Source organism: Hirundo rustica, chromosome 14 (assembly GCF_015227805.2).
Source record: "Hirundo rustica isolate bHirRus1 chromosome 14, bHirRus1.pri.v3, whole genome shotgun sequence".
Classification (NCBI taxonomy): domain Eukaryota; kingdom Metazoa; phylum Chordata; class Aves; order Passeriformes; family Hirundinidae; genus Hirundo; species Hirundo rustica.
Genome location: NC_053463.1, coordinates 15,803,405 through 15,817,586, shown reverse-complemented (window position 1 = coordinate 15,817,586; position 14,182 = coordinate 15,803,405). Strand labels below are relative to the sequence as shown.

The window sequence follows — 14,182 nt, the reverse complement described above, 5'->3', positions numbered from 1 at the left end:
CCAGCAACCCTCCAACCTGGATGTGGCAACAGACCTGACAGGGATGGGGCAGGCACTGGGGTTGTCTCCTTCCTCCCAGTTTGGAACACTCAAGAGCCTTATTTGTTCCCTCTTGGCCTCATCTGTGGCCTGAGCTGGCTCAGCCCCAGAAATTGAGTGTGTGGAGTATGGCCCAACTTGCCAAGGTCTCCAGGCCAAGCAGCACTTCACTGTGGGTGTCCCTGGCACCCAGCTTGGTCCTTTTTGCAAAAGCCAGCATCCAAGTTTGCCATCCAAGCTCCAGATGGGCAGCAAATACCTCCCAGCCCAGGGATTGTCCCCCTTACAAATCTTCATCTCGTCCTATCTCTGCTTCCCACCCCTTCCTCAACCAAGCTGTGGCTGCTCAGTCCCTGAAAGTGTTCAAGGCTAGACTGGCTGAGGCTTGGAGCAACCTGGTCTAGTGGAAGGTGTCCCTGCCCATGGCAGGGGGTTGGAACAGGTTGATCTTCAAGGTCCCTTCCAACCCAAACCATTCCAGGATCCTGTGATTCCTACGTTCTTTTGCAGCAACCCTGTCTCTAATCAGAGGGTGAACCTTTGAACAGAGCAGATTCTCCCCTGGGAGCACCTTGTTGCCCCCACACAAGGAAGGCAGGACAGGATACAGATCGTGCCAAGCACTGCCCGATCCAGGTGGCTCTCAGTGCACAAGGTCACCACAGAGCTGGGACAGGACAGGAATACTGACTGCAGAGCTGTGTGGGATGGTGCCACAGCACTGATGGGACTGATGGGAGCATGGGAAACCCAGGAGCCTGGACAGAGCAGGGGTTGGTGGCACAAGCTCCCAGCACCACTGCACCAGGTCAAAGCTAAGCAGGAGGGAGGATTTCCAGGGATATTGCCTATGGATGTCATTTAGCTTTAACGCTGGCAAATGGCAGGAATGCCTGCCTAACTGGGGCAGCAGTAGCTTGTGGCCTGAGCAGTGGGAGGACTGGAGCTCCTGCCAAGAACTTAAATTTTTCAGGATGTAAAACTGGTATAAATTACTGAAAAAACAAGTCTTTTTGCTAATAAAGTCACAGGGAATGATTCAGTTAGCCCAGACAGGGTAACACACAGGCGGGGACCCCTTCCTTAGAATCACTTCAGGTCCCTGGTCCCAGTCATGTTACTGGGACGGTGGGAATGCTGCTGCTGCTCATCTAGTCCCAAGCAGGATGCATAGAGCGTGAGGTGAAGGTGGATCAGCAGGAGAGGGCAGGGTTGAGGAAGTGCCCAGAAGCCTTCCAGGATGCCCAGGAAGGAAAGAAAGAAGAGCAGCTGGGTATTTGTACTCTGCCCCTCCATGAGGCCTCAGCCCTTCATCCAAGGATGAGGCCAGGGGAGATGTCTGGGAGAGAAGAAGCAGAGGTGGCAAGACAGATTTACATTTCTTCTGGGGTCTGCTATGATGCCTGAGTACTTCTCCAAACACTGCCATCAATATTTAGTGGGATGGAGATGAGGGAGGCCAGCTCTAGCTGAGCACAGTCCCCTGCCTTCCTCCAGGTCCTCCAAGCCACAGATCACAAGGAACTTGCACCTCTGCCCAGGCACTGGGGACAAGCACCAAGCTGGCTCCAGGCACCTCAAAGCACTTCCACATTGAGAGCAGGCAGGACGTCACAGCCTGGATGAGCAAACCATGTAAAACATCTCTCCTTACTCCAGCAGATCCCAGTTTTAACTTGTGGAAGAGCTACTGAGAACCAGCAGGGACAGAGCACCCCAGCCTTGTTCACTGATGAGAAGGGGACTGCAGAGCTGGATCTTCTCTCTCTCCAAGTAAAACCCCAAGTCCTGACCCAAATGAATACATCCAGCACCTTAAATTCAACATGGAGACGGTGAATGTTAACAAGGAGTCACGGAGAAACACTGCTCCAGCACTGAGGGCTGAGAACCAAGAGTTAACACCTTGCTTAAGCACTGGTGGTGGTGGGAGCAAAGGGTTAACACGGCTGGTACAGGGAATGTTATCTGTCTCTTCTCTAAATATTATTTCCTCCCATGAAACCAGCTTTTCATCCTTGGCTAGAGGCAGCTCCCGCTGCTGGGAATCCAGCAGGAGCTTGTATCTGCTGCAGCACACACCACTGCTCCCAGCAAGCTGCCGAGACAAAGAGCTGCGCTCCCCCGGCGCCAGCAGCCCCAGCACGGGGAGCTGGGGCTGGGGCTTCGGCCCCCAGGGCGCAGGTGGCCTCGGGATGGGCTTGGGGACGACAGGCTTTATACCAAAGAGGAATCTTGTTATTGAAAGCACTGCACGGAGGAAGGATTTCCTCCCTGTGTCGCCGGGACCGGGAGCGGCAGGCAGGGACAGGCAGGGCCCCGTGGCAGGAGGCTGTGCAAACCTCACCACCACCCCAGGGAGGTTTCTGCGGGGCTGTCCATTTCACACCTCGCCCCTTGGGCGCGTCAGGATGGACAAGAACATCAGGACACACCGTGGGAAAACCAAGACAGCAGTCGCTGGCTCCAAGGTCACAAGCTGCAAAAGATGGGGGAGCGCAGGGCAGCCTCTGCCCCCTCCTCAGCAGCGCCAGCTGAACGGCTGCATTGAGGGGCTGGCTGGCTGCAAAGCTGGTGGCTGGAATAAAATGGCTGCTGCTAAACCTTCTCTGAAACATCCTAAACTTTTAATGTGTATGAAACCACGGCAGCATCCCTTTCGCACCCCGGAGGGCACAAAGGCGCGAGCGTCTCCGCTCTCCCATTCAGCCGGAGCCACGTGCTGCAGCCTGAACAGCGCTAGGAACGTGGCTGGAATGAAAGTCGCCCTCCCAGCCCGTGTGCTCAGAGAGCCAAAGTCAAAGGATTGCCAAGTTAAAAGGGTCAAACCTCCAAGGACAGCTGTATCTGACTGGCTATATATCATTTCAATAGCATCTTCAACGGGGATTATAATCTGAATTGAAGCGGAAAGACCTGAGGCAATGAAGCTGTCAGCAGGCTAAGATTAAGGAATTAAAACAGCAGCACAACATTACAGGATTTGTTCTAGATGTATTAGAAAGAGCAGGCTAAACACTGCAGCCTTCCCCAGGCTGGAAATTTCATACGAGCACGGAGAAGGGCAAGCGCAAGGATTTCATCAATATACATAGAAAGAGAGAGGAGAGCGAGACAGAGCTACGAAAACCCAGCCATGCAAAATATAAATCCTAGCTGCAGACGGAAATGAGTCACACAAGGTTTGACTGAGGTAAATAAAAGCAGAAATGAAGTGGATTTAGGGGAAGGCAGAGGTGAAAAGACACTGACAGCCAGTAGACAGGAGAAAAATGGCCCTTAATATACTAAGGCTGGTAAAATCTGGAACACAGCCCAGCCTGTCTTGGATTGCCTGATGGGAATGAAGGTCCCCAGCCCTGAACTCCCTTCCCCTTCCACATTCTTACACCAATTTCCAGAATTACTTAAAAAAGCCAAGAATGATGGCAATGGCCTGCCAAGGGCAGCTGGGAGCTGAGCCAGGAGAGGAGAGCACATACAAGCCCCCCTGCCACCACTGGGGTCCCCAGAAGGCCACCCCAGCTCTGTGCTGCTGGGAGACACAAGCTCTCGAAATAAAGAAGGCATCAAACCCCCACCAAAGGGCCCATTGAAACGTTCCGTTTATTTCTGGCAAATTGTACACACCTTTCTTTCATTGGCTCTATCCTAGACCAGTCACGGGGAGGAATTTCTCCCCTACCTTAAAGATACTGAAATTATGGGATAAAACACAAAAAGGAGGGAAGTCTCCCTTGCAGATAAAACACACAGGAAAGTTTCAGCAACCCAGACTCCATGCAGCCACCAGCTCTGCTCAGCACAAGCCAAAAGATGCACCTTTCACACTGCTTGCTGCAGCACATTTCCTTCATCATGAGCCTGAAAGCAACAGAATCCCTCCCAGCATCTCAGACACACCTTGGGTGACAAGTAGGGCCTGGCTGACAGCTAGATTAATCCTGAACCAGGCCACCTGTGCAGAATGTGCACTTCATTGACAAAAAATGTACCCAGCAGAGCACTTCCCTGCACACACACGGCCACAGAGCAGCTGAGCAGCCAGATCTAGGACACAGAAGGAGAAGCTAATGAGAGGCAGAGCTTGATCTGCAGCACAGGTAGAGCACGGAATCGCTTTTCAACTCTTCCAGCCAACTTCTACTGGGAGATTTACATACAAGTCCTCAATCAAGTCCTTGAAGAGTTATCCAGAGTTCCCTGGGTAAAAACAAACTGTTTAGAGAAAGAGAAGAGTCCAGAGCTGCTCAGTGGTTCTTTTTGGTTGAGCCGAAACCAGAGAAACCCATCACAGCTGCCATTTCATCATCCTCTTCAAAGGTCAAATCCTCCTCCGCCCGCCTCTTCTTCTCTCTCTGCTTCTCTTTCTTGTAGGCTTTGGCCTTCTCCTCCTGCAGCAAGGAACACAACAGCAAAATAATTTGCATCTCTTGAGCTGAGGGAGTTTGGAGACACCAGGTACTGCACAATCAACACAAATCCTGCTCAGAGTAGCCAAGCTGTGCCTGAGGAAATAAACAAATGGCAGAAATCCTGGCCTGCAGTCTTCAAGGAGGAAGTTCACCAGTGAATCCAGACCATCCCCTATCCCAGGCCAAGAGCAGAGCCACACTCACAAATAGACAAAATGAAGCATTATCAAACTCTGTCTTCTGAGCAAACATCACAAGTTTTGCCTGGAATCAAGGCTGAGACAAGAAGGAGCTGGTTTGAAAGCAGGAGGCCATTCCCTTGTCCGATGCTTCGTGCCAGTGACTGTGATGCCTGCTGGCTCCCAGCCTGCACAGTGACAGCTGCTCACTGGAACAGAAGTCGAAGCTCTGAGCAGCTTTGAGGGGGGTTTTGGCATCAAAGAGTTTGAGCTGCTCTAATCAAAGTGTTTTGCTCTGTGAGGATCGCGAGCCCTGGAACAGAGCCAGGTCTGTACTGGGTGACACCGAAGCATGGCTTCAGCTCCCAACTTTGCAACTGCTCCCACCGTTCTCATCACCATTCACTGTGCTCCTGAACACAGCCACACCCTGGAGGAAGCTGCACCAGGAGCTGCTGCTGCTTTCCTTCTTGCCACCCATTGACTGGCAGCAGCTTTTCAACCCACAGCACTGCCTTTGCTGCTGGGGCACCTCCCTCCTGTTCCCCAAACAGATGGGGCTCAGCAGCACCGCAGCGTGCCCGAGAGCAGAGCATGGGCCTGCTCTGTGAGCACCCTAAAGAGCTCCCCTGTGGTGAAGAAAAGCTCAGGGCTTGGGCAGGGAGACTCAAACAGGCAGTGATTTATGACCTTGGTTTATGTGGCTGCTGATAGAGGAGAAGCACCCATAGAAGCTTCTCAGCTGTCAGAACTTTGTTGAGTCTTCAAGTAATTGATTTTCATGTTTACTAACACCTAAGTTTGAGAGAAACTAATACCAAGCCCCAGTTTGAGAGAAATCTGCTGTCTTTTATCACCTCCTCACACATCTTGCACCACAGCACACCATTCACCTTCTACTGTGGGGAGGCCACACAGAAGCAAGTGCCCTGTGGAAGGGGATTCCAGCAATCCCAAGAGCTGTGGAAGATACTGGATGAAGATGCAGATCCGCTACCAGATCACACAAATTCCAACACAACTAGTGGGAGACAAAAAATGGACTTGTGCTATTCTCAGTGGAAATCTGAACCATGGAAAGTGACTCTCACACAGAAAGAGGGGAAAAAGACTTCCAGGGACAGCAACATAAACTTCTCAAAAGAAGAAAAACAAACCCCACTCATATCAGCAGATGAGAAGCCCATGCTTACCAAGAACAATGCTTCTGAGGAACAAGAGTAAGAACCAGGGCTGATTTCCTCCCAAAACAGGTCTGGGAGGGGAGCTTTGCTTCCTCAGCTGTTGCTCAGACTCACCTCCTCACGGAGTTCCTTCATCCTTTCCTCAAAGTCATAATCCTTCTGCTTCTCCTCCATCTTCTTCTTGTTCACCTCAAAGCGTTTCTTCACCTGGTCCAGCGTGGAACGCTCCACCCGCATGGACATGCCCAGATTCCTCTGGTCTGGAAAACACGAGTGGAATCAGCAGTGTTCAGCAACACTTCAGTGTTCTGCACAAAGTCTCTATCCCTGATCCCAATTTAAACAGCACAGCACCACCTTGCTGCTTGCCCTCCCCCAAAAAGCACCTTAAAGGGCCAGACTAAAGATTTCTTAGGTTGGGGAGGTGGGCTTTAGGGGAATACCATACCCCCCACAAGCAGTGGCCACAACAATTCAAACACTACTTGTAACAAGAACACAGACTATTCTTTAAATTTTCCTTATTTGGATACTCCTGTCATGTGGGTGCTTCAGGAAATCTGATCTTGGACCAGTGGAATAAAAAAGGGTTGGAGTGCTGAAAAAAGAGCCAGAATAAAACTGACAGGCTGGCATCTCTCAGCTGTGGGCGATGCTAAACAAGACGCGAGTGGCACTCAGAGATCCTGATTACGCAGGACATTTCCTAGCTAAAGCGGAGAATATAAAGTCAGGCCTCTGATTCAGTGGCTCTTCAGAGCAGATTCAGTTTTTCACTTGTGGGTAAGCCTATGCTGACAGGGCCACCCCCAGAAATGCCTCCAACACACATTCCTGAGTGGATCCAAACAGCCTGTTCACTCCAGCAGCCCTGCACAGGTTTGTCCCAGGGATGCAGCAGCACTTGGAAGCTTAAACTACACACCAGGAATTAGTAAAAGGGCTGCCATGAACAAGTAGGTTTGAGCCAGATTTATTGACTGGTTTAAAAGTTCTCAGTACCCTCACACTAAGGTACTGTGCAACCAGCCACTTTTCAATCCCAGCTCAACGCTATAACCCTATAACGGGAATTTTGATTCCAGATTCTCTCATTTGAATTTCTGCTCATCTCCCAACATGTCAAACAAGGCACGCTGGCACCTTCCTCATGTTCACATAAAAGCACAGGCTTTTAGAACACTGTGTTTGCCTTCCTGAGCTATAGAAAACCACTCCTCAGGTTTCTTCTGAACCTCCTGTGCTCAAACAGCCCCGTGTGCAGGTCTGGAGCACACACATCCCTCCCTTTTGGTGAAGGGGTGATTTTCTGACTCCACAAGGAGCCCAAGAACACCGTCATGAGCAGGAACAACATGCAAAGTGTGTCAGTCTGTCCTGCTGCTCCTTTACTTTCTCTACATTCCCCACTCTCTGAACATGTCAAGGAGAAGCAATATCCAGAGTCAGACCAACGAGGGTATAGTCCTGATCCATACTCTGGAGCTCAGGCATCAGCCAGTTCTGAGCCTTATACTCAACTTCTACAAAGAGAAGATTCTGATCCAAAAACGGGTCAGTCCCAGATCTTTTACTTATCTAAGCACTTCTTTACAGTTTCAGTGCTGTAAAAAGCCTCTCTCCAGGTTTACAGAGGAGACATCATGATTTGGGGGGTGGAGGGTCCCTTCCAAACCAAACTATTCTAGAATTTTCTGACCCTGGGTTTCTTGCAGCATTGACACGATGGATGGGGAGAATATGTCCACCAACCAGAGTACACCAATCACTGCTTCTGCTGGGCTTATTCCATGAAAGTGGTCCAGCACTCTGGAAGGTGTCAGGAGATAAGGGCAGCACCTACACAGCTCTCATGATGAGCTTCTACATCCTGATCTGCTAAGCTCCCTGATCCACAGATAAGTGATCAGCCCTCAGACATGGGTGATGCACAAAAGGAACAGTGCCTCCAACTCAACCAACCCTCCAATGAGCCAAAGAAACGGTCCTTACGTTTTTTGCCATTGATGTGATCCAAGAAGTTGATGGAATCTTTCACCACACAGTCACATACGTTACAGTAATACCTGTCAGGAGAAACAGAAAAAATGAACCCCGGTGCATGACACAAAGCTCAACCCACAGAAGAGCTGTTTGAGACAATCTGCATGTCACTGGGGATACAGGACACTTCTCCAGGACAAGAGAGCCCCAGTGAAGAGCAAGGACACACCCAACGGACAGGGCTGCCATGGAGGTACCGACCCTTACACCGACACCCCTCTGACACGATAGAAACCAAATTCTGAGCTGCTCTGCAAGATACCAGCCACAGCATCTTCCCTGTCGGGGGCTTTACCCCAACATTGAGGTGGTTTCAGGGTCCTTGCTCCCCTGCACAGCTCCGAGCCGAGCCGAAGGAAGAGACGGAGTTCTCAGGTTTAGATTTTTCAAGGTTGCATACTTCGTTTATTGTTTCTTATCTTACAATTTTCTCGGAGTCCGACAAGATGTTCGCAGCTGCATGGATTCCTCACGTCTCCCCCCGAGCTGGGCTGTCCTTATCTTTTATACTAATTACTACGTATTTCTTATTTACTATTTCTTACCAATGTCTATCACTATTACTAAAAAGGTCATCTTTACTTTGACCCAATCCTCACTAACTACTTTGTGCCATGTCAATGCAGCAATGGAGTGAGGGAAGAAGAAGGAGAAGGAGAAGGAGACAACGCCCCAGATTCTCCATCTTGTCCCCATTCACTTCAATGCTAGAAACCTAAAACTATTATTTTCTCATTCTGTGATAAGCTAAACTACTATTTCTCACATTCTTGTGGCATGTAAACCTTCTCTCAGTGTAGGAAGTTTTTCCCATGGACTGAAATCAAAGCCAGTGTCTCTCTGAGCTCTGGGCTGGGGTCCCAGACCCCCTGCCCAGGTCCCTGACCCTCCAGGGCAACCAAAGGAATGCCCTGGACTCCAACACTTCCCCTTCCAGTCACACCCCGCCAGGTGGGATGGGCTCTGTGACACAGCCTGCCCTCCCCCAAGGCAGGGCTGGCCAGCAGCCCAGGTTCCCATTCCACAGCCTCTCACCTGGCTGCAAGGTAAGTGGCACCATCCCTGTCACCTGAGTGCAACTCCCTGATTGTGAAAGAAAGCTGTGCTTTCTGCCCATCTTAAGAGCTGCTGCAGAAGTCCAGCCAGGGGCTGAACTGCCATCCCTGGATGCTGCTCAGGGATGCACATCTCCCTGGTACTACTGCCCAGGGAGACACTAATAGGTTCACTCCTGAGGTGACACAAACTCAACACATTCTTGTAACGCTCTTGATGGCTTAGGGTGAAATCAGAACCTTTTCAGACTTAGGTGGAACACAATTCACATAAGCAGTGGCCAAACACCATTCCGAAGAACAGCTGTCTGGATGCTTCTCCCATTCCCAGTGCACAGATACTCAAATCAGCAGCAGACCTGGTTACAGACTCCCAAGCAGGCAGCAGAGATCTGCCTCTGTTGGTCCTACAGGTGGGCAACACTGGTACTAAGGAATAATGTCCAAAGGGGCTCAGCCTGCTGGGTGTCTTCCGTATGCTACACCAGGAGACACAGTTCAGGTGTAGAAAAATGCAGCCCCACCATCCAGGCTCCAAACACAGAAGGACAGCAGCTCCTAGTGCCCCGTGAGGGGTCCCAGCTGTGTCACAGCTTCCCAGTCTAACCAGCATGACTCTGAGACTTCAATAAGACCACAACCTACCCTCCCATCTCTGACTGAGGGGTGGTTTTGGTGATGACAATGGTTTTCCCCAGCTTGGATTCCAGGTCCACTTTGTAGTCTCGGTGCCGCAGAAGTTCCCTTTTGACGGGCTGAGCTGGTTTGCCTAAAACATAAACAAAAGGTCAAGCTTTTGACATGCTGGATTTCATGTTCCCCTTGGTGCAGAGGGGCCTCCTGGGTATCTGAGACTACTTGATACATGCAGAAAATGCATCTTTGTTTCTAAATCAGTGAAGGATATAATTTCCTCCTCAGTGCTTCCTGGTTCCTATTAGAACCAGGTACATCTCTGAGGTATCTCCAGCTCTGACTTGAGTCACATTCTGAGATCCTGTTTCCAGCAGCTGACTGGTTCCCCTCCTTCCCCAAAGAAGAGCCAGCCCCTGGAAAGGTTCTCAGTAATTTCTTTTGTCAAAAAAAATATAGTCAGTAGCAAACAAAGGAGAAAGGGTAGGAGCAAATCAGCTCTTTCCCTTTGGGATTTGACTTCTCACTGCTCTCTCCCTCCCAAACTCCAAGGGTTTGGGAGCCTCACTGCCAATCCAGCACACTACTCACCATCTTTCTTTTCTCTCTCCTCTGTGAGCCGCTTCTCTGCAAGTTTTTCATATTCATCCTTGTCCCACTTCCGGCGGAAGTCCATGTTCTTGGTCTGGGAGGGAAACAAAGTTCATTAACATTTATTATACAGTCTGATCACTTCTGACAGGGTGAAGAGGTGGAATCGCTGTGAGGCCAGTGCAGTAAATTAGGAGAATTATATTGTATCCCCCATCCTCTGTTTTCCATCCAGGAATTATGGATGTAGTTTAAGATAATCACTCTCAGCACACCTCTAGCTACTACTAGAATAATTTCAGAGCACTAAAAGAAGAAATGAGTTGATCTTAACAGCTCCTGAGATGATAATCCAAGCTTTTGCCTTGAAAATCAGACTCAAATGGGATTGAAACTGATAGATCTTAGACCTGGGAAGTGCTCCCTGACAAACACAGCAGTAGGATCACAGCTCCTTCTCCCAGAAGTCAAAAGAATCCAAGCTGAAATGTCAGACAAGGAAGCTGTAAAACTCAGCCCAAGCTCCAGAGAGTTTGACTGCACTGCAGGAGCAGGGAAGGCTGTGCCTGTCTGCACTCAGCAGTGTCTACGTGTTGCAGGCATCAAAGTGCCCAGCTTGCCATGAAATCACGGGCACCAGTGTGGGATTTCCAAGTGAGCACATGTACAGGCAAACCAGAACAAGCACTGAAACCCTGTCTGTCCAGGCAGGGCTTGGAGGTACCAGGGAAGCACCTGCGCAAAATCCACAGGTTTTGCTGCCCTGCTCCTGCAGCTTCACACATGGAAGGGCAGAAACACCTCCGAGGCATGCTGGCCCTTCGGGAGCTCCACAGAACTATCTGGCAGTGTCAGGATACTTCAACACAATCCTGGAATGGTTTGGGTTGAAGGGACCCTAAAGATCATCTTGTTCCACATCCCCTACCATAAGCACAGACACCTTCCACTATCCCAGGTGGCTCCAAGCCCCTCCAACCTGGCCTTGGACACTTTCAGGGATGGGGCAGTCACAGCTTCTATGGGCAACCTGTGCCAGGGCCTCACCACCCAGAGGGATGAATTCCTTCCCAGTATTCAATATAACCCTCCCTCTGGCAGTGGGAAGCCATTCCCCCTTATCCTCCATGCCCTTGCTCAAAGTCCTTCTCCAGCTCTCCCTGGTGCCCCTTTAGGCACTGGAAGGTGCTGCAAGGTCTCCCAGGACAGAGACTGGTGTTCAGTCTTCCCCAGGCTGAACACTCCCAGCTCTCTGTCTCCACAGCAGAGGGGCAGCAGCCCTTGGAGCATATCCATGGCCTCCTCTAGGCTCACACCAACAAATGTATCTTTCCTATGCTGGGCCCTGGAGATGGACACAGCATGTGCATGAAGATAGATGAATTCAGGTGAAGCTGGCATTGAAGAATATAAAGATTACTTTTTTGGGTGGATTTCACTCAGTCCCCAATGCTGAGGGCAGAAGTGATCGCACAAGAATTCCTATTCCACTCACATCCACTCTGACCAACCCAGCTCAAGCTCTTCCCAGCATTTGCCCCACCTGCAGCTCAGGCCCCTACACCTGGGATCAGTCACGGTTTCACTCAGCCACTTCCCGAATTTCCTGAGCAGATAACACCCTCCCCCTTGGATAAGGCTGCATTTCCCTCAGCATGGCAGGGAGAGCCTCTCAGTTTCACATTAAAGAAAGGACAAGATGTATTTAAAAACACCTCCGGGGGAGAAGGAGCCCCCCCACCCCCCCAGCCCACCGCCTTCTCCGTTCAGCCAAATCAAGAATCCAATCACAATCCAAAGGACACAAATCCCATTTGGAGCTACAGCAGCAGCACAGCCATTTAAAGTTCTCTCCTCTGGCAATCCTTCAAATGGAACGAACAACTACTGATAGGGATGAAAATGCCTTGGGGAGGCGTAGAAAAATTCTCATTTATTCCCAGAGCTTCTTAAGCACTTTAAGGATGTCGTAACAGGTTTTATTAACCACCCTGAGCAAAGAAAAGAAAATATCACTGAGTGTAAATTAACGTTTGGGGGTATTTTCCAGATTCTCCCGCATGCCAGGCATTATCACAAATCGTAGCTGGTGGGAGCCTGCAGAGGGGGAGGTTTATTAGCTGCTTCTCTCTCCTGTTGCAATAATAGCAAAAGAGTCTTTTGCAGCTCTTTCACCAATCTGCCTCATCCAGGCGTGGGGAAAGAAATTAAACTAAACTGCGTGACAAGATCTTGGTTGGACAATATTTGAAGGGATCTTTCTGAATTGCTCTGGTGGAGGCAAGGGGGCTGCAAGCCCCCCAGATCTTTATCTCAGAGCTGGTTTGGGTGACAGAAAATACCTTCCAAATTAGTAACAATGATTAATAACCAGAAGCGCCCCACAGCCTCCTGTTCCCTCTGGAGATGGACACCAATGATGTGCCCAGTATCAGCACCAAAGCCTGTTAATGCAGGAGTCTCAAGCCAGGCTCAATCCAACAGGAATTCTCAGCTGGCAGCTGACAATAAGCCACAGGCCCCACCTCCTTCACAGGCAGACATCCTGCTCCTGACCTCCTCCACTTCATAGAATCAAATTTGGATTGGGAGGAACCCTGAAGATCAGCAAGTCCCACCCCCCTGCCAAGACCAGGGACACCTTTCACTATCCCATGTTGCTCCAAGCCCCATCCAACCCAGCCTTGAATATTTCCAGGGATGGGGCAGCCACAGCTTCTCTGGGCAGTGCCAGTGCCTCACTTCTCAGTAAGTGACTTAAAGGAAGGAAAGATGTGCCAAAACCCCTCAAAAACACATCCCCTGTGCTGCTGACAGCTTTGGGATGTCACTGGAGGTGTTCAAACAGCCTGGCTCTCCAGTCAGGCTACACCTCCAGCATCTACCTTACCCATCCCATTTCAACACTCACAGAATCATTTAGGTTGAAAAACCCCTCCAACATCATGAAATTCAAGCTGCGACAGATCCCCACTTTGCACCCAGTCCAGAGCACTGAGTGACATATCCAGTCAGGCCCTGACCACCTCCAGGGATGGTGACTCCACCACCTCCCTGGACAGCCCCTTCCAATGCTGGGCAGCCCTTTCTTGGGAAAAAAATAAAACAACATCCTCCTGAATTCCAACCTAAACCTTTCCTACTGCGACTTTTGAGGCTTTTTCCTCTTATCCTGTCGCTGGTTGTCTGGGAGCAGAGCCCAACCCACAACTGGCTCCAGCCTCCTGTCAGGGAGTTGCAGAGATGTTTCTCCATCAGGACAGGAAGAAGGCAACCTTTCTTTCCCTGGGGAGGGGAGGGAAGGGAAGGAGCCACCCGCATGAGCCATCGCCCAGCCCCTGGAGATGGGTGGGGGTCCCTCCCAGGGGCTGGAGATGGGTGGGCACCTCCACCCCGGAGGCTGAGGCAGCTCCATCTCCTCATGCTCCCTGCCTGGGACAGGCGGAGGTCTGGCCCTAGGATGGGAGGATCACAGAACCACTGCCTTTGGGAAAGCCCTCTGAGATCATCGAGTCCAACCCATGACCCGTGCGAACGAGACCAGGGCATTGAGTGCCACGTTCTGTCGTGTCTTAAACACCTCCAGGGATGGTGACTCCACGACTTCGCTGCTGGGCAGGATCGCGGTGGGGCCACCCCACTTCCAGCCCTGAAGGTACCGGGGCGTCTCAGGGGAGCCCCAGCCTCCCACCGCCCACACACAGAGGTGTAAAGAGCAGGGATGAGCCCCCTCCCACCCCACAAACACCCGCCCACCGCCGCACCCCCGGGCCCGCCACATCCCTCATCCCGCGGCCTGGCATCGGCCCCGAGCGCGGCGCGACGGGGCCTCGCCCCCGGCCCCGCCAAGTCCGGTAGGAGCAGCGGGGGCGGCCGAGCGGCCGGCAGCCCGCACTCCGAGGGCAGCCCGCACTCCGAGGGCGGCCCCGGCGGCAGCACCTACCCCGCTGCCCGACGCCATGGCGAGCCGAGGGCACAGCACCGGGAACTGTCGCGCGGCGCCGTAAAGCGCGGCCGCCCGCGCAGTCGCGCGCCTCGCCGCG

General features: G+C 51.4%; 1 protein-coding gene across 1 annotated transcript; it reads right to left on the bottom strand.

Moving 5' to 3' along the window:
- Window positions 1–3,626: 3,626 nt before the first annotated feature.
- ZMAT2 (zinc finger matrin-type 2) lies at window positions 3,627–14,147 on the bottom strand. The gene is made up of 6 exons (XM_040078106.2): window positions 14,083–14,147; window positions 10,140–10,233; window positions 9,561–9,684; window positions 7,810–7,883; window positions 5,932–6,077; window positions 3,627–4,433 (listed from the first exon to the last, which is right to left on the bottom strand). Exons 1-6 carry the CDS (start codon window positions 14,098–14,100, stop codon window positions 4,290–4,292), a joined length of 600 nt encoding a protein of 199 aa, XP_039934040.1. The 5' UTR covers window positions 14,101–14,147; the 3' UTR covers window positions 3,627–4,289.
- Window positions 14,148–14,182: the final 35 nt, after the last annotated feature.